This window comes from Megascapheus bottae, chromosome 20 (genome assembly GCF_031878675.1).
Source record: "Megascapheus bottae isolate mThoBot1 chromosome 20, mThoBot2.hap1, whole genome shotgun sequence".
Taxonomy (NCBI): domain Eukaryota; kingdom Metazoa; phylum Chordata; class Mammalia; order Rodentia; family Geomyidae; genus Megascapheus; species Megascapheus bottae.
Genome location: NC_143528.1, coordinates 30315615 through 30336985, shown reverse-complemented (window position 1 = coordinate 30336985; position 21371 = coordinate 30315615). Strand labels below are relative to the sequence as shown.

The window sequence follows — 21371 nt, the reverse complement described above, 5'->3', positions numbered from 1 at the left end:
CGTTGTGTTCCTGTCTCCTATCTCTTGGCTATCTTGTAGTCACAATAGTGTCTCCCTTCAGCTTTCTGTTGGAGTTGATCTAATTTGTTGATGTTTTTCTACTTGTGCTTTCCTTGCCTGCATTTATGGCTCAATTTTCTTTTTTTTTGTATTTTTTGTTTGTTTTTTCTTTTTTTATTGTGATTAATAGAAGGGTTACATTATATTCACCAGATAGAAGGTGCATAACTTCACAAACATTGATACCCTTTCTCATGACATGGTCCCCATTTACATCCCACCTTCCCCCCGCTCATCTTGATTTCCCCCCTTCCCTATCCAATAACCAATTGATGGCTCAGTTTTCTTAACAGTGTGAAATGTACTGGAGGGACTGCAGGTGTTGGTGACAGGAGTCCACCTGCAGCTGCCAGCTTTCCAATCAAGACTCCCAACTGGACCTCTCAAAATGTGGTTTTTTGGTTTATCACCAGTGAGTTAACCATACAACTGTTTCAGTTTTCAATGCTAACACAACATTGCCATTTCCATCATCACATAATTCATTATGTGAAGTTATGTAAAACGTAAAGTGTTTAAATCATTACCATTATTATTTGTGCTTACCCATGTGAAACTGATTATAGGACCTCTCTATTTGCAGAAGTTAAAAACATCAGGTTTAACCAACAGAGAAGATAGCCCAAAATAATCTAAGGAATAATGTTAGAGTTGTGCACTCCAAACTTCAAGGAAACAGTGAGCAGCCACCAAATGGCTGACAGATCCAGAGACACAACAAATACATTTGGAAAGAATAAAATGCATGTGCCCCTCATTCTAATATTTTTAATGTTCTCAGTTTAGATAGAAGTTGAGCTGAGCACTGGTGGCTCATGCTTATAATGGTAGCTACTCAGGAGGCTGAGATGAACGACCAAGCCAGGCAGGAAAGTGTACATATATATTCTTTAACTTGGGAATCGAACTAAGGGACTGGGCACTGTCCCTGAGCTCCTTTTGCTCAAGACTAGTGCTCTACCACTTCAGCTACAAAAGTCACTTCCAGCTTTTCTGAGTAGATTGTTGCAGATAGGAGTCTCATAAACTTTTCTGCCTAGGCTGGATTCTAACTGTGATCCTCAGGTCTAAGCCTTCTGAATAGTTAGGGTTACAGCTACTCAGCACCTAACTGAGATTCTCATCTGCAATAGGCAAAAAGGCAGAAAGGGGGCTATGGCTCAAGAGCTAGAACATTAATCTTGAGCATAAAAATTCAGGGAATTTTTACAGCTCCTAGTAATTATGTGCATTAGCACATTCATACATCTGTATAGCTAAGTATTTCATATACTTAGTACAAAATTTGTTCCACACAAGTGTGTGATTATTCTCCTTTCTCTGAATCCTCTTCAGTATTTGTTCTTTAAAAAAAAGATCTTTTTAATATACTCATTTGAACTGTAGTGCAATGCCATCCTATTGTAAATTTGATTTTCACTCCCTTCATTATTAGTTACATGAGTTATATTTGCATACCTCTTGCTCATTTGTATATCTTCTTTTGAGAAAAGTGTATTCATTTATGGGGATTTTTCCCTTTTTTGCCAGTTGTGGGGCTTGAACTCAGGGCCTGAGCACTGTCCTTGGACTTTTCTCAAGGCTACAGTTCTACCACTTGAGCCTCAGCACCACTTTCGGCTTTTTTTTTTATGTATGAGGTACTGAGGAATGGAACTTGGGTCTTTGTGCATGGTAGGCAAGCACTCTACCACTAGGCCAAACTCCAGTTGCCAACATTTTCCCATTTTTTTCATATATTTTTATTGTAATTAATAGAGGGGTTACATTATATTCACCAGATAGAATGCACATTACTTCACATACATTGATACCCTTTCTCATGTCTTGGTTCCCATTTCCCTGTCCCCACCCCCATCCCTCATCTTGTTTTCCCCATTCCCTATCTGATTTCAAATAACCAAATACACATATATACAATATATCAGATAACAAGGTAAAATATTGTAACAATATGAGATAACCAAGGGACAGCAAAAGAGATGAGAGATAACATAGCTCATTAAGGACAACAATCACTCATATGGCTTTTGTTTCTATATCCTGGAGGTCCTTTCATTTAGTGTCATACTATATGGCCTTATGTATCTAGGATTTGCTCTATTGTAAATCTCTGCTAGGAGACCCCAAGGTTTCTACTGATTAGGACAAATGAAGGAAACCATTGAGCCTATGTTCCTTTGAGTCTGGCTTACTTCACTTAATATGATTTTTTCTAAGTTTCCATTTACTTACAAATGGGGAGATGTCATTCTTTCTGACAGCAGCATAGAATTCCATTGTGTACAAATACCACATCTTGTTGATCCACTCATCAACCGAGGGGCATCTGGGTTGGTTCCATATCTTTGCTATGGTAAATAGTGCTGCTATGAACATGGTTGTGCTAGTGGATTTAGTATGTCCTTGTTTCTGGATGAGTGGGTAAATGCCAAGTAGTGGAATTGCAGGGTCATAGAGGAGCTCTATGTTTAGTCTTTTGAGGAACTGCCATAGTGCTTTCCATAGTGGTTGAACGAGTTTGCACTCCCCCCAACAGTGTAGTAGTGATCCCTCCTGGCCACATCCCCTCCAGCATCTGTTGTTATTAGTTTTCTTGATCCTGGCCATTCTAACTGGAGTGAGGTGGAATCTTAGAGTTGTTTTCATTTGCATTTCTTTTATGGCCAGAGATGTTGACCATTTCTTTATGTGTCTATAGGCCATTCTTATCTCTTCTTCAGAGAAGACTCTCTTTAAGTCTTTGGCCCATCTTTTAATGGGATGGTTGTTTCTTTGGAGATTAGTTTTGGAGTGATTCAATTTTTTGAGCTGTTGATATATTTTAGATATGAGGCCTTTGTCCATTGTATGGCTAGTGAAGATCTTCTCCCACTCTGTAGGCTTTCTAGTTAGTTTTCTAGCTATGTCTTTTTTCCATACAGAAGCTCTGCAGTTTAGTGCAATCCCACCTATCCAAACTTTCTCTGATTTGGATTTTCCCATTTTTAAGAGATTTATTTGTTTCTTCTTTTAAAAATTTTGTTATTTTTAAAAAATTTTTCCAAAAATTTTATTAAGGGGTCATACCTCACAAAAATAAGATGTTCACTAGCCCAGCGCAGGTGCACAGGCTCCTTCCTGTGTGAGGAAGAGGGAACAAGTTTCCACAAGGAGACATGGGAGGGAAAGCTCCCTCTTCTCTTCACATGCATTTCTTCCCAGTGTCAAAACCATCTGAGCCTAGGAATTTCTCCATTACATAGCTGTCTACAAATGGACTGAAGAAACATTTCACATAGTGTAACCAATGTTAAGAGATATCATCAATTTTATTTTTGTTTTCAAGATACTTATATACCTATTAGTACCTACTAGTCATTCCTAACATTTTCTATCCTTGAGAAAGGTTTTTATAAATATTCACACTAAAGAGAAATGTGCTTAAAATACATGAGAAATGTGTTTAAAATGCACTTGTTTAGATCTCAGAGTAAAAGCAAAAGATGTTCTTTAATTGCACACAATTCTTGTATTTCTTTGGTCAGCTCATGAGCTGTAAGGACTGTTATGCAGCTATGAAAATCAAGTTTCAGATACATCCAGTGGCTTCTCCCAGGGTATTCATGACAGGGCACATCCGGTTTCATAGCAACTCTTCCTTCAAACTACTGGCCGTCTCCATTCCATCAAAAAATCTTGTCTGACGTGAAGCCCAGGAACCACAAATGTAACTTGCAAACCTTCTCTGAAAGTCTTTTATGTCAGGTGCATATTTTCTTTTCATTTTTAGACCGCATTAAATTTTTCAGAAAAGGTTCTACTCAATTGTTCAAATGCTAAAACAACATTATCATCTTCATTTTCACACAGTTCTCGCAAGGAAACACTGAAAATAGAAATAAAGATTTCTAACACCGATTTTAGTGGCATTAAATATTATAGTTAGGAAGAAGTACATCCCATAAAATGAGGTAATGTTAACAAAACAGGAAACAGAAAGAGACATACAGGAGGAGTAGGGGGGAGAGAGGGGAAGAAGGGCAAGGTAGAAGAGGAAGAAGAGGAGGAGGTGGAGGAAGAAGAGGAGGTGGAGGAAGAGGAGGAGGAGGAGGTAGAGGAGGAGAGAATTTCTTTGTAGTCATATGCCAGAGCCTGTAATCCTAGCTACTCAAGAGGGTGGAATCTAAGGATTGCTGTTCAAAGCCAGCCTGGGAAAAAAAGACCATGAGACTATTACTCTCTAAGAAACTACACAAAACAAGCTGGAAATGGAGCTCTGGTTTGAGTGATAGAGTGCTACCCTTGAGCAAATGAAGCTCAGGGACAGTGCCCAGGCTCTTTGAGTTCAAGCCTCAGTACTAGCACAAAAAGAAAAGAAAGAAAGAAAGAAAGAATGAAAGAACAAAAGAAAGGGAGGAAGGCAAGAAGGAAGGAAGGCAAGAAGGAAGGAAGACAGGAAGGAAGGAAGGAAGGAAGGAAGGAAGGAAGGAAGGAAGGAAGGAAGGAAGGAAGGAAGGAAGGAAGGCAGGCAGGCAGGCAGGCAGGCAGGCAGGCAGGCAGGCAGGCAGGCAGGCATTCTGGACTGGGAATGTGGCTTGTAGTGCTTGCCTAGCATACATGAAGCGCTAGGTTCCATTCCTCAGTACCACATAAACATAAACACAAAAAAGCCACAAGTGGTGCGATAGCTCAAGTGGGAGAGAGCTAGCCTTGAGCACAGAGAGGTGCGAGGACAATAGGCAGACTGAGTTCAAGCCCCAGGACTGGAAAAAAAAAAGTTCTTTGTAAATATCTACAAAACAAAATAAAAAACAAAAACAAAAAAAGTGTGTGTGGGGGGGAGAAACTGAACAAAATCTTCTTTCTTTCTTTTTTTTTTGGTGGGTGATGGGGCTTGAACTAGGCTTGGAAGCCGTCTCTGAGCTCTTTAGCTCAAGGCTACCACCCTGCCCTTGAGCCAAGCCCCACTTCCCATTTTCTAGAGGTTAATTGGAGATAAGAGTCTCAGGGCCTTTTATGCCTGAGCTGTCTTTGAACCTTGATCCTCAGATCTCAGCCTGCTGAGTACCTATGATTACAGTCGGGAGCAATCACACCCAGCCAGAACAAAATCTTCTATGTAGTTCCTCATTTACCAAGAGTATCTGAAATGACACCAAATTCTATGTAGCTTGACCACCTCTCTCCTTCAACCATGCAACATAAATTCCTTTTCTTTTTTCTATACATCAATCATGGTGTCATAGAATCAGGAATTTCATTAGTTAGTATTTCGGTTTAGGTTTTTTTTCTGGTACCCAACTATCTGGTACCCAAAGCTATGTCTTTGGAAATGAAACTTGTCCTTTTCTTCCCTAAATGTGTGAGAACTAAGAAAACTGAGATGCACTAACAAAATAATGGCTCTGTTTGCTGTTCACATCTGAAACCCTACCATTCATGAATATGTCAGGCTCCCTGACAAAGAAAAATGACTGCTTCAGATAAAAGGCACAGCTGCTGATTGGCTAAAGCTGCGATGTGATTGCCCAGAATAATCTGGGTAGAAATACCACCATTCCACAGGTGGTTTAGGGAAGAGGCAGAGGACAGTTAGGGTCAGGGTGATGTGAGGTGAGCACGCAACACAGAAAGAATTCCATCTTGCTCTACAGACCACCGCTGGCTTTGAAGATGGACCCAAGAAGCAAGCAGATCTGAAAACTGGAAAAGGCTACAAAACAGATTTTTCCACTAGAGGCTTTAGAAAGGACTGGAGCCCTGCTGACACCCTTAATTTTTACTTAGTGGAATGCAAGTTAGACTGTGGATCTTGTAAACTGTTAAGTTAATAAATTTATGTGGGCTTATAATATTTTATGACAAATTGTTATAATAGCATTATAAGTTATTTTGTAAGCAAGGGTACACTAATCTATTTTCTACTGCAAGTATCTCAATTGTGGAGCGTGAATGCTAGGCCTGGGTGCTGTCCCTGAGCTCTTTTGCTTAAGACAAGTGCTCTACAACTTTGAGCCACAGCACCACTTCTGGGTTTCTGGTGGTTATTTGGAGATAAGAGTTTCATGGACTTTTCTACCCAGGCTGGCTTTGAACTGCAATCATCAAGTCTCAGCCTCCTGAATAGCTAGGATTACAAGTACAAGCCTCTGGTGCCTGGATATGAATGGTTTGTCTAAACCCAACTTTGGACATAGCTCTGAAGTCTCTGGCATTTCTTGAGCTTCTGAAAACTGCAACTTGGGTTAAAGGAGAGCTGCTCCCAGAATGCCCTATCTGTAGGCACTCCAGATAGACAAAACAATTTGCTTCTGCTCTCACGTCCCAAATTTGCACTGCCCTGTATACAAGGTTCCATCATCAAGGCACACTATACTCAGAAACTTTGTTAAATGGCAGCTCCTTTATACAACTACTTAAAGATAGTTGGGTTTTTTTAAAGTTCAAGTGGCCTAATTCAGGTCAGAACAAAGAAATGCAAACAAAAGCCTGACCAGCAAGGATGCAGTAACAAAGGGATTTGTGTCAAATCGTGTATGAGTAACAGTACAAAGAACATCTGTGAAGTTCAGCAGTCCATGCAGATGTGAGCCTCTGGGAAGATGGCCGTTTACAGGCAACATTAGCTGACTAATAGATGCTAAGGAGGGGAGAAACGGATAGAGAGTGTGATTGAATGTGAATTTCCAGCTGACTCTGTTACAAATAAATACAGGAAGACTAAAGGAAAAAAAATGCTGATGAAAGCAAGAGATTGAAAAGTAGGCAAGTGACTATCAACTAAAGAGTTGATGCAATTTAACAGGTGCTCTGAGTGACAATAACCTGACATAATACACACTGCTTGTGACAAAGACACTATTAGGGTCTCAGCTCCATAAGCCTTTGGAATAGTGTTGCCTGTTAGTCCACAATGCCTTGAACTGAGGCTCCTGTCTGGTTGAATGTAATCCCCAGAGATTCTGGAACTCCTTCTACCACAAAAACATGTGACAGGATATTAAGAAATACTGCCGTCTCCATGGGAGGTTGAAATGTCTAACGTGTAAGTAATTCAATGCTATCATCACATATCTGGCTCACAAAAAAGAGCTCGACTTATTTTGCCATTCTAATTAAATCATTTAAAACTGTAAAGTCAGTATTTAAATAGATAACATACCTGATGGCTTTGACAGTAAGTGAAAAATCTTTCAACAGCTGATAAGCTTCTCCTTCATTTATTCTAAACAGCAAAAAAAAAGACAAGAAAGACACACTGGTATATACCATTTATTGATTTAACAGCTAGTTTTTTTTAATTTAGAAAAGAAAAATGTATTGCCAGGTTTAGTGATGCACCTGAAATCCTAATACCGAGGAGGCTGAGGGAAGCATATCATGAATGCAAGGTTTAAGGCCAACCCAGGCTACAGAGTGAGACCCAGTCTCACACACACACACACACACACACACACACACACACACACACACTCACAAATACTTCACATTTCTGAAGAGCACTGGCATTTAACTTTTTTTTTGCTTTAATAAGGATTATTCATGTTTTATTTTTAAAAATATCTGATAGCATGGTTAACCTATACCTGAAGTTGCAAGGATGGCTTTTCTCTAAAATTCATTAAATTCATTCATTAGAGACACACAGATGAAAGAAGACAGACAGACAGACAGACAGACAGATAGATAGACAAAGAGATCATACCCGTTGTCCTGGACTAACCCTACCAAGGAGCCATGTTTGTAGAAGTCAAGAATATAAGCATTAAGTGACATTCTTCTTCCTTTACTGTCAAATCTTTGTGGCCATAATAGAGGAGCCTGATCATAAGTGATACCAACTGTGCGCAAAATGATCTAAAAAAAAGACCACCAAAAAACCTGTTAGTTTGGAAAGCAAGTTAATAATTTCTTACATTGTACCCTCACACAAGCAGTGCACACTCTTCCTGGTGGAAAAGGAGGTGTCTGTCTCAGGCACTGACAGCCTACTGTAGCCTTAGCTCCACCTGTGCAAATGACTGCTTCCCAGACCACAGAAAGCAAACAACCCCTACACTACAGAACAAGACTGACTAGGAAAGAAATCTGATTTCGAATCGCAACCATATAATTGTTAGTGTAGGTATCTGCCTGTGAAAATAAAAGCATAGAGAGTTAGAAAGTTGCATATCAGAAGAGAATACATGTCTAATGATCTTTTAAATACAACAAGCCCCATGACTGACAAAAAAAAAAAGCAAAGGCAAGTAGTAGGTATTTAGATCTTATAAATCAAATTAATTACATATACACGGAAAGGTAATCAATGTTTAACAATTAATATAGCTTTGTGAAATTTTTCTAACTACAGAAGATTTGCTACACAACCAGTGGATTATAATTATCCATCTAAAACACAAGAAACAAAGCTTTCTAAAATTACGGCTCTCATGTTCAATCTTTTATCATTTATATGGCAGAACTCAAGCAGTTGTGGCTAAGTCCTCAATGAGACTGGAGTAAAAGTCCTAGAGTTCTATTCAGCAAGGCCATCCTTCACTTACGTGACTTGGAATTTCAGGGTAAAGCAAACTGTCATCAAAGTTGCCAGAGAGACAGACAAATGGGGAAACGGCCACTCTTCCTTGGGTGCAGCTCATCAAGTGATCCACAAGTGGAGAGTCGTCACATTCTTTGCCAGTGAATTCTGGACAGAGTAAATAGGAAGAGCATCACTTTTAAAATCAGCCACACTGTCACACCGATCTACGTTTCAGGGACCATGATACACAGGGAAGCCATTACACGAGGAACACTGAATAAGCTGAATGACGCCAAGCCAGCAGCATGTCTTGCAACAAGATGTACTATAAAATTGGTAAAATTCAATTCTGCATTGTTTTCATAGAGGATTACTAGAATCCTGAGGATTTTCCCCAATGAATTTAGGCTTCACTTACTAGACATTGTATTCCAAGCTGCCACTCTTAGCGGTTTGAAAATAGCAAAAGAGCAGCTCTTTACAAAGCTCCAGGTCATCTTACATAAGTCAATCAAGACTCTAGGAAGTAATTAAAGCAGAAAATTCGCCTGCTCTCATCTCACCTCTCCTGAGAGATTCACTTCACTGCACCATTCCTGACTCTTGAGGTCCTTGCTTCCCTGAACTGTCATAGAACCAAAGAAGCCACACACTTTACCTCCTTCATTGTTCCAACTGAGGATGCTAAAGTACAGCCAAGCCAGGATGGCACTGCCCACACCAGAAGGCTTTTCCTTTACCTAAATCCCCTTTTCCTTTTAATTTTCCTTGAAGGTTTCCATCTGTTACTCACAAGAGAGAAAAGATAACAGCAAAGTTCCCCTCGTGCCACACCCCATTTTAAGATATTCACATGTATTCACCATATATCTGATGAGGAAACTCAGACAAGGGTGTTAGGGTCACTTGCCCAAGAACTCACTGTGAAGGCACAAAGCCAAGGTTTAGACCCAGGGAGCCTAACCTCAGGAATCTAGAGCACTCAAGAGGGACAGAATTCATCTCTAATTTCTCTTCATGTCACAGACATCCTTATTCCATTTTCCAGACTTGACTCAAAGCCACCCTTTCATCAAAGCTGTTTATAAATGACTCTACTGATTTTCACTCTTCATCGACCTTTCAGCTGTTAACAATCAGTTTATTTTGGGAGGAAACAGAATAAATCCCCTTCTGTTGATGTAAAATATACATTCTTAAAAGCAAACAAACAAACAAAAAGCAGTACTGGGCTTAAAACCCAGGTCCACAGACCTGACAAGCAAACATTCCACCATCAAGCTACCTCCCCATATCTCTGATGGAGATAAAATGATCTTAGGCAAGGTTATTCTTTCTTAAATTGTTCTATGGTGAAGCCAAAACATACTTACGTGTTTTTGACAAGGGGAGTTCACATTCCTGTTTCATATCAGCCAATTTTGACACAATTAGGAGAAAAGAAGTAAAATCATTTGTAACTTTTCTGTTATAATCTTCCAAAGCTGCCTTAAAATCCTTAGGGAGCTCTTCCAGAAACACCTACAAACCAAGCGGTTTTTGATAGCTGTCATTTACTCAGCAAATCAATGAATTGGCAAAATTAAGTTATAAAATTGAGATAAAGCTTATTTTTGTTTCTATATGCATTTATGAAATTTCTCTTTTGTACCCGGACCAGCCTCCTCCAAGTTAGCTTAGATTATGGACATGCACCACCATTGCCTGGCTTGTCTGTTGAAATGGGAAGCTCGTTCACATTTTACCAGTTAATCTCACATTGCAGCTATCCTGATCTCTGCCTCTCATATAGCTAGAATTAAAGCCATGCATCAGGCTTTTTAATGTGTGTGTGTGTGTGTGTGTATGTGTGTGTGTGTGTGTGTGTGTATATATATATATATATATGAACTTATTTTACGGTACTAGGATTTAAACTCAGGGCTTTCTACTTGCTGGCTATGGCTAAGCTCTCTACCACCTCAGCCACACTCCCAGCCCCTAATTTTAATTTACTTTTATTTTCAATTACTCTTGAAGGTATAAATATTTTTTTGCTCTTTACAAAGATCTAACAGACATTGTTTGACTGCACACTTACACAATTGATTCCAACTATCTTCATGTCTGTCTGTCTGTCTGTCTGTCTGTCTGTCTCTCTCTCTCTCTCTCTCTATATATATATATACATATATATATGATTTCTAGGCTGTAATTTCAAACCTATACAGTCATGAAAAACTTTTTTGAACATTTTCAATCTCACTGGAAATGCCCTCTGCATATGATGAATACAATATCTGACCCATATCCAGAGCTGACAAATTGTCTAAAACCAACATCTATGTTGGAGATTCTTATAATATCTTGGAAAAGTTCTTTTCACTAAGAATTCAAAGTGAAGCTAGGTCCTATTGCTTTTGCAACTTTTAGTTGCAATAAGGTTCACCATGATCTACTACAAATGTCCTGGAAAATGGGTCAGGTTTCCAATGTCTTTGCAGGGGAAGGGGGAAAGAGAAGTTTCTTGTGTTACATTTACAATGACTTTTAAAAGAGAAGAATAGAATTGCCAATTTTTATTTGGTTTGAATATTAAACCTGAACAACTAATATTTTAAGAATGCACATCTGTTAGAAAAGTTAAGACAATGCCAGATGCCAGTGACTCAGGCCTGTAATCCTAGCTACTCAGGAAGCTGAGATCTGAGAATCATGGCTCAAAGCCAGCTGGGTCAGGAATGTCCCTGAGACTCTTATCTCCAATAAAATATTCACAAAAAGCCAGAAGAGGCACATAGCTCCAGCAGTAGAGTGCTAGCGTTGAGCAAAAAGAGGCTCAGGGACAGCTCCTAGACCTTGAGTTCAAGCCCTGGGACTGGAAAAAAAAGGATGAATGCTAACATGGTAGATTAGTGAGTAGAGTTGTTTGCGCTGGGCCTTGAGGATGCTCTGTTACTGCAGAGTTCACATTCAACGTTGCAGAATTAAGACAGCATGGACTAACTAACTCTTCTCGTGTTCCACTGAGATGATCGCCATGAACCAGCCCTCCTTACATTCTCAGATTCCAGTGAGCAAATTCAGCAGTACTATTCCATACTGATTTAATAATGGGAGAGGAGGGGAAGCACAAGGGTCATGACCAAAGAAGATGTTGCAAATAAAAGTGGAAAATAATTTCCATGATTTTGGACTTTGTAAATCAAAGATGACTTTGTAAGTCTACTGCTTTCTCAGTTCACAGCATACAGTCTTTCAGCTCAAGGTACAAATATCATAGGAGCTACCAACTCCCTAATGGGAAGTGTTGATTTGTTTAAGTGTGTAAAAACTGCCGAAACTATTCGTCCATCTCTTATTACTCTAACATAACAGTCAAGTGGAAAATATGAGCAAACTTTTCATTCTATTTTTCCTTAAGGTTTTTAACGTTGGATAGATTTATAGAAGGAGACTTTTGAATTACAAATTACATATCACAATAATAACATAAAGAAGTAGGTATTTTACAAAGCAAACTATTGTTCTATATCCATAAAATCCTACTGCCACTGAATTATTTACGGTGAACCTATTTAATGATTTTAAATTAATCAGTTTTATCAGAATCATATCCTTTACCTTTGATTGAAAAAACTTGGTATTAGTGTCTTGTAACTTTGCTGGAAGATACCTTCTTCCAAAAAGATTTGCCAGAACTAATACCAGGTTTCGCATAGTGTCTTCAGAAAAACGTTTTGAGCCTATATAAAACAAAATGCCATTTTATCAATGTGAGGTAGTATCAATGTTTCATGCATTACTTCTCATAGAAACCAAAAGCTTGAGGTAAACATGGGAACAGAGGCAAAGCTACATCTGCAAATAGTCTCATCTGTGCTGCTTTTTATTTTTATTTTTTTTTACATGTGTTTCCACTCCAGTTCAGAACCCAGCTATTCCAACCAGGAAATCTCTACTCCTTTCACCTCCTACTTTACTCTCTCCCTGTCCATGATCAGATGTCTTATGATACAGTATTTCATTGCCATAATTTCAATACACACAAACATACACAGGCACGCGCGCGCACACACACACACACACAGAGAGTTTTAGTTTAACTTTAAAGGCTTTCAGCCTATATATCTATCTTTTCTTCCTTCCAAGTGTACTAAGTATAACAAGTATACTTCCTTCCAAGTATATCTACATAAGGTTTCATCCACACATTGTGCACTTTGAGTGTTTCCTTCCAATCACACTTATGGACATTTAATAGTGTGGTCTATAGTGTCTGACTACTTACATTTGAGTCTTGGATTACTTTTATAAAAACTGAAAGATCAGATGGCTCCCACCTGTAATTCTAGCTACTTAAGAAGCTGAGATCTGAGGATCCTGATTCAAAGCCTGCTCAGGCAGGAAAGTCTGTGAAACTTTTATATCTAATTAACCACTCAAAAACTGGAAGTAGAGCAGTGACTCAAAGTGATAGAGCACTAGCCTTGAGAGAAAAGTTCAGGGACAATGCAAAGGCCCTGGGTTCATGCCCGGCAATCAAAAGAAAAATAGTGAAGGACCACTTTTCATGTGTGAAATAATAATGCTAGCCATTGTTATTTACAACACAGTCACTAGTCTCAATTGCATAAACCTGTCCACCTGCCCATGCACCAACAAACAAAACTACACATTCTATTTCTTGAAATTAATTCTCCTCCTATGGAGAAAATGGTCCTAATACTATGAATTTTTTAGAGCATAGTGATTAGACCTTTTGTGCAAACTAGAGTGTTCCTATGAATACACGATAGATTAATATTGTGAAAGGCATTGAATTCAACAGACATTAGGAAATATAACAACTTTAAGCACAAGTACATTTGTAACCTGGTCCCTAGGTAAAGATTTATGTTAATATTGTGTGTGTGTGTGTGTGTGTGTGTGTGTGTGTGTGTGTGTGTGTGTGTGTATCCTGGGGAATGTACTCAGGAACTGGGCATTGTCCCTGAACTTTTGTGCCCAAGGCTAGCACTCTACTGCTTTGAGCCAAAGCACCATTTCCAGCTTTTTGGTAGTTAATTGGAGATAAGCATCTCACAGACATTTCTGCCAGGGCTAGCTCTGAATCGTGATCCTCACATCCAGCCTCCTGATTAGGTAGTATTACAGTATGGGCCATCAATGCCAAGCAGGATTTGGATTTTTTACATGTGTGAAATGAAGTTTATAAACTTACATGGTATAACTGAATAAAAGAAATGCACATGTTAAGGAGAAACAAGATTCTGTGTCACACAACCAACATAATACCAGTAATTAAAATAAAATATATAATAATATTATAAGAAAATATAATTAGGAGAAAATATCTGCAAATAATAATAGTATTTGTCTGTGAATAGTGGAATTCTTTTTTTCTGATAAAAAGTAGTTTTTGAAAATTTTCATGTTTCCTAATATTCTGTGATAAGGATATATTGCTCCATTTGAAAAAATATTCTCTCAATTTGTTTTCAATCATGAAGACAAGCTATCATTGAAGCTGATACTTTCAAAACAATCACACTTTGAAATAGGTGTCATCAAACTATATTTGTCTTACATATAAAATGTATTATTTTTAAATTATTTTACACTTAATTTAAAGATCTGCAAAATATAAACATCCTAACTGCATTTTATTTGCACGGAACAAAAATACCTGAAGTGTTGTCTTTATACAAATCTGTGGCTATTTTGAGTAATATACATATACGTGTGTGTGTGAATATATAAATGTATATATTATATGTGTATAAATTTGTTATATGTATACATATGTATATAAATTTATTTCATATATAGGTATGAAAACATCAAGCTCACCTTGCTTAGTTGGCTGACAAAGCTTATGGAAAAGACCATTTACAAGAAAACTCACAAAAACAAGATTAGAAGGTTCATGATAGTGCAAATGTGACACCAGTCCAGCAAACCCTGTCGGGTTACCATCGCGATCAACATAGCCCTAAAGAACAAAAATAACATTTGTTTTATTCAGCTCCACACATAATTAACAAATATCATCAGTTTCCAGTTTCAAATAATGACAATTTGAGATTGATAATTTATTACCTAGCTCAGCTATGATATTCCCATTAACTATGAGTAGTATTGTATACAATCCTGTAAGGATTACAATTAATTCAGCATAGCAAAAGAAAATCCAGATAATTGCAAATTTCACACACACACACACACACACACACACACATACACACACACACACACTACATGATTGTACCTCTTTAACCAGGCACTGCAAGGAAAACAAGAAGTACAGCTTTAATATCTCCATAATTCTGGGTTGTTTAAAGGACATCAATGAGTGCTTTAGCACTGACAACACCTGGAAGGAAGAACACATGAACACATTTATTCACACAGTGTTGAATGTATATAATATAGATGACTTGTGATAATAGAGAATAGAATATCCATATCTATCATACCACCCAGATATCAGAAGTATGTAAGACATCCAGATTACATAGCATTTCTTTATTGTGTTCTTATAATGCACATCCTCTCTTAAAATAACAGAGACATGTAAAAACAGAATATTCTGTGAGGAAGTACATTACCAAGCTATCTTATAATAAAAGCCATATTAGTTTAAGAGCTTATCACCTTGGTTTGTTTTGGAAGAAAAAACGTAAGATATGTCATCCAAATCTTGCAATATTGTTGCAGTACTAATGGAACTTCTTGGTTTCAGGCATCCAATAGTATTGAAGTTTATGCAGCACTTAACTTTCTATTAAAATATCTATGAAGTTTCAATCAAAGCAAAAGTTCATCCCTCAGATTTAAGCCTGGCCTATCTAAGGCCTGAGATTTGGAGGAAACTAAGGAGAATTTGTACTTTCTATAAAGCCAACAGACTCTGCTGGAAGGTAGAGAGGGACAAGAAAAAGGCTATATATACTCTTCACCTCTATGAGGTGATATGATTGAAGTGTATACACGCACAAACACACACAGAAAAGTTCACCCTTCCCAACACCTCTTCTTCCTTGTGTGTTGCACTTAGAGAAAATGACAGTAACGACAGAGGAGTAGGTAAGAAAATGAACTTGTGGTGGTCAGGTGTGTCCTTCGGGTGTATCCCTTAAGTCTTACTAATATGTCTTTTCAACCCTGTGACAAAATAATGGCAAAAAAAATAACTTGAAAGAGGAAAGACTTATTTGGTACATGAATGAGACTTATTTGGTATATGAGGGAGACTTATTTGGTTCATGAGTGACACTTATTTGGTTCATGATTAGCTGACTTCAGTGCCATGGATCTGTGTTCTGTACAGCATCATGGAGCAACACTGTGCACAAGTATCCTACTTGCTGGTACCCCCCACCTTCAGGGAGGGTCTTCTCCTTAGCCTGTTGGATAGTACCTACCATACTCAAGTCAGGCCTTCCCCTCTATGGCTGTCCCCCTTGCCAATCCTCTCTCAAGATCTACTCAGAAATGTGTTCTCTCTTCAATCTCAATCCAATCCAATCAGATGGGAGATCAAAATTAAATATCACAGATAGTAAGAATCCTGAAACATCACCCAATGCATTTTTTTAGTTTATAGTAATTTTGTGGCATCCATGGGTCATAAAGACTGAAGACTAGTAAAAGCTAGTCTTAGCACAGGAAAGCTATGCCAAAGGAAGATCTACTAAAGCGGCTATTGGATCAAATCCATTCATCTAGCCTCAGATCTGAGGTATTTGAACAAGATGTAAGGGGCCAGAGTTTGCCAAAAAGACATGTTATGCATCCATCCTATGGTTTAGAAGAACATCATATTTGGGTAGAGACATTTTTTTAATCACCGTAGATGAATACATTGGCAATTGCTAATGTGCTAACACAAGACCTTTTCACACCTCTCCAGAAAAAGTCAACTGCCTGAATTGGGGATTTTAAATTTGGTTGTATTGGACCCCAAATTCTAACACAAACTATCACCAAAAGGTTCCAGCTCCATTCTCAAGTATACTCACAACTATTTCAGTGTTAGAAAACCAACATACATCTACACCAGAGAAAAAAATAGCTAGGAAGAAAGTCCATATAACATGATTGTCTTTGAATAGTAATAGAAATAGATATGAGTTCTTTTCTACTTCCACCAACATTCTTTAATTGGCTTACTTTTCATGACAAATATACTTTTACTTGTTACAAACTGTGTAGCCCACATCCTCTCACATCCTAACCAGCATCCTTAACTACAATAAAAAAAAAAAAGTGTCTTGGATCCCACGAGAGAACAGTAACCCTGATGGTTTCCAGTACCAGGTAGCCACAAACTTCGTATCTGATAATAGCTAGGAACAAAAGTAATCATTATTATCCTCCCCTTCCCACAGATCTCCCTAAAACATATGACGAAGTGAGGAAAGGCTGGTAAAAGAAAAGGCTTATTGGCCAGCTTCAGAAAGAGCAACGAGCCCAGCTCCAGAGACATCACTGAGGATAGCTGCCCCAAACACGGGGCCCATCACAGCACCTTCGCCTGCCCGTCTTCCTGGTCGTCTGCCTTGGAAGCCAGCAGCAGGAGTCTCAGGATCAGAGTTGTACTGAAAGGGAATTGTCCTCGCAGCTCAGGAACTTTGGATTTTATGAGTTTTTCTACTTTGGGCTGCGGAATATCAAAGAAATACACATTTCCCATTAAGTCTTGACCTCGTCTTCCAGCACGGCCAGACATCTGGAAACAGAATGGAATGATCATGTAAAATTCCCTTCAGCATTTTCCTTTCTGATAATAGCATTAAAAAAAAACCGAGCTGTTTACATTGTTTTCAAGCAATTAAATTATGCCAATCCTTCATTAATTGAAATGAATATCTAACTATAGAAGGATTATGATACTGACTGAGACAAGAGATACAAAACAGAACATTAATCCTTGTAAAGTACTTACTCCATGACATTAATGATGCCATGTATTTGGACAATGAAATCCAAAGCAAAGATTAACAAGAGTAGAACTTGATTAACAAGAGTTAGAACAAGTTCACTCGCAGCTAAATTTTATTACAGTATTTCCCCCCTTGTCTTCTTCTGTGCCTCTGCTCCCATCCTCTCCTTTGTCTCTCGCATTAAGGGGTTGAACTATGAATTACAAGATAAAGACTGTGTGCAAATTAAGGAAATTACATGAGTGAGATGAGCTGCTTGTATAATGCAAGGAAAGAAGGGATTCTTAGAAGTGGCACTGTGGCTCAAGGGTAGGGCGGTAGACTTGAGATGAAGAGCTCAGGGACAAAGCCAATGCCCAGAGTTCAAGTCCCAGGACCGACAAAAAAAAAATAAAGAAGTGTAAAAGAAGGAACTCTTCACAGAATTACAGTCATTGACATTTATTAGATGTTTAGAAAGAGCTAAGTCCTCATCGTTGTTTTTCTACCATAGAACTCAGCAATATTTGAAGAATGCACAATCTCCTAGTCACATGGACTCTTGTGGCACGCACTCATATCCCAGAATGGGAGATGTGACAGTCAGGCCCTAGCATTGAGATTCCAGAGTCTACCATCCCCAAAAGTTTAATGTCTAAGCTCCAACACCCTAAACAATGAGTTTAAATGGAATACAGAAGAAGCAGAAACTCAAAGAACCTGAGCTGGTAAATGAGCAGTTAGCAACACATTCTTTGAATTAGAAACGATGCCTGGTAAACAGTAAGATGAATAATGACTAGTTTGAAGAGAAAAAATACGAGGTACTGTGACAAAGCTTTGAGTGCTAGGTATGACATATCTAATTTTGATACTGACAAGCAGAAATATTAACTGAATGATCCTGGTCAGAGAAACTCTATGAAGACTCCACTGTCTGCAGGACACAGTAGAAGAAGGAGAACAGAAAATCAGGGAGAATATCTAACAGTACAAGGGTAAGACTGAATGGAGAAAGATGGTTAAAATGGAGATCACAAGGCAAAAATTAAATAACACTGGAAGAGACTAAAGAAGTGGGCTTGGTTGGTAGGCCACTGAGGTATGCATTGTAACTGTTTGCCAACTAATGCTTCACAAGTCTTTTAGTATGCTGTGGTTAGATGTTATGAATATAATACCTGTCTATAATTTAAAGCATCCAAATAGACCGAATTGTGGACAAAAACCACAGACTTGCAAGGCATATTGATTCCCAAAGCAAGTGTTCCAGTTGCCGTCACCACCTACAATAGAATTAAACAATTACTTTGTAGAACAGCATTTTAATATAACACAAGTATTTCACAAAGTTAACTCTGAATTTCAATGAAGCCACAGTAGGCAAGTATGGAAGACACACTGCTCTTCTGCAAACTTCATAAATGCAGCAAGCACGTTCTCAAACCAAGACCACTGCAATGCCTTGTGCCAAGTATATTTCTTTGAAATACATTCTGTGTGGTCCCCTCCATTGTCTGTGTAGTCATCACAGAAGAGTTTCTCACCACCACATGCAAAACCATCTTCCCCTACCACCACTGCAGACTCTCCCTAGTATTAATAACTGTCTTAATAACATCACTCATTTGTTCACTTATCTTTGATCATATTATAACAGCATTCCCCATTGTATCTACATTGCCAATCATCAACAAGCTACATTGCAATACATATTATAATATATATATACGTGTATATATATATATATATGGCTGGTTCTGGGGTTTGAACTCAAACTTGGGGTCAGGATGCTGTTCGTGTCCTCTTTTGCTAAAGTCTAGCACTCTACCACTTGAGCCACAGAGCTATTTCTGGCTTTCTTTGAGTAGTTTTTGGAGATAAGAGTCTCGTGGACTCAACTGCCCAGGCTGGCTTTGCACCACAACCTTCAGCTATCAGTCTGCTGAACAGCTAGGATTACATGTATGCATTACCAGTGTCCAGCAGTAAACGCTTTTAAGTAATCAGTACATTTGTCCATAACAGGGAAATGTGCCTTTACAAATTGCTGGGCAATTACTCTTTACTCATTTTGTCCAGTGGATTTCTTTGATATTATATCCCTAGAAATAATGTATCTCAATACTAAAAACAAGGTAAGTTTTCTTACCCCTGGATTTTTATGATAACTGACAAGGAAAAGAATGGAACAGACTCTAAAGCTTACATGATCCAAATTCTTGTTCATTTAAAACAATCTAATTTGGGGTATTTCTATTTGTTTTATGTCTCTCTATATTGTCCTAGATGATCTAGTTAATGTAAATATGTGAGAATATAAAGTAATTTTCTCTATTCTGCAATTGAGGTTTATGTATCTTTCAAATGCAACACATCAGCCATTGCATGCTTTCCTAGTTATTTAATTAAAAAACACAGAATGAGAATGCCACATTTAGACAAAAACTAGAATAAATAATTCTTATAAAAATAATTCTAGCTGGAAGCCTGTGGCTCATGCCTATAATCCTAGCTACTCAGGCAGATGAGATCTGAGGATCACTGCTTGAAGTGATAGCCTGTGAAACTCTTATCTCCAATTAATCAACAAAAGAGCCAGAAGTGGAGCTGTGGCAGAGTGCTATCCTTGAGCAACAAAGCTCAGAGACAACTCCCAGGCCCTGAGTTCACTCCCCAGGAACAACACACACACACACACACACACACACACACACACACACACACACACACACAAATAATTCTAACAAAGACATAAGTATTTCATAATAGCTCTTCAAAGCAATCTAGTCACTTATTCACTAAACTATTAGTAATTGAGCAACTACTAGGTAAACACATCTATTTTAGACACAGGACGGTCTGATCGAAATAGGTGGCCCATTTTCCCCTCAATTCATAATCATGTAGAAAATTGTGTCCATAATTATAAACTTTAAAAATAAATGAATACATTTTATTAGTTAAGAAAAATGCTAAGAAAAGTTAATATATTTTGAGTTTTTCCAGAAAACAGAATTTCCCTTTTAACTGTCATGTCAGATGTTTTGAGTAACATGTCATGTACTGGGACTGAAAATTACCACATGATATACCAGAATCTCTCTTTCCCTCTAGTTTCTCTCTTTCCCTCTAGTTTCTCTCTTTCAAATATGCCCATATCTCTAGTATATACCATATCCAAATTAAGATGGATAAATTTTAGGGGCCTGAGTCTATTTTAGAATTTCACCCCATATTCAAGCTTACTGGGAAATTATCTAAACCTTCCTCAGGGAATTCACTACACAAAACATAGTGAAAGTTTATTTGAAAGGTTACAATTCAATTAAATTTTCAGTTGTCCATTTATCAATGACAGGTGAGACTGAGCCTAGGAGAAACACATCCAAAAGCTCTGCTGAGATCAGCTGTAGTTGCTAAGTAGGCATGTGTTCTTTCTCTCATTTCAGTTATTCTATTAGGATAAGATCTGATGAAACTATATTACCAATATCCTCTATGCATGTGGAAAAAAAACTGTATTCAAAACCATGTAACAGCAGAACAAAATTCTAAATGAAATAGCAAGAGGTAATGTCCAGATTCACTAGAGGCACATCTCACACTGGAAACATTTGGAAAAGTGTCTGTTTGAGAAATACTTTTCTTCTCAATTAAAACAGGTCAACCTGGGCCAAGAGTGTGGCTTAGTGTAGAGTGCTTGCCTAGCATGAAGCCCTGGGTTCCATTCCTTTGTACCACATACACAGAAAAAGCCAGGAATGGTGCTGTGGCTCAAGTGGTAGAGCATTAGCCTTGAGAAAGCTCAAGGACGGTGCTCAAGCCATGAGTTCAAACCCCATGACTGGCAAAAAAAGAAAAAGTGGCAATGATTCCCCTTCCCCATCACAGTCACA

At 38.2% G+C, this 21371-nt stretch overlaps 1 protein-coding gene across 1 annotated transcript in view; it reads right to left on the bottom strand.

Annotated features, from left to right (window-relative positions):
• Nucleotides 1-2996: 2996 nt before the first annotated feature.
• Nucleotides 2997-21371, bottom strand: part of LOC150049336 (putative ATP-dependent RNA helicase DDX60) — a 69769-nt gene continuing 51394 nt past the window's right edge. The window contains exons 27-36 of the mRNA XM_090354215.1: nt 18654-18758; nt 17079-17279; nt 14817-14921; nt 14399-14540; nt 12170-12291; nt 9940-10087; nt 8589-8731; nt 7748-7899; nt 7205-7267; nt 2997-3928 (exon numbers count right to left, since the gene is read on the bottom strand). Coding sequence (XP_090210341.1) covers nt 3829-3928; nt 7205-7267; nt 7748-7899; nt 8589-8731; nt 9940-10087; nt 12170-12291; nt 14399-14540; nt 14817-14921; nt 17079-17279; nt 18654-18758 — 1281 coding nt within the window. The 3' untranslated portion in view covers nt 2997-3828. The remainder of the gene's footprint in view (nt 3929-7204; nt 7268-7747; nt 7900-8588; nt 8732-9939; nt 10088-12169; nt 12292-14398; nt 14541-14816; nt 14922-17078; nt 17280-18653; nt 18759-21371) is intronic.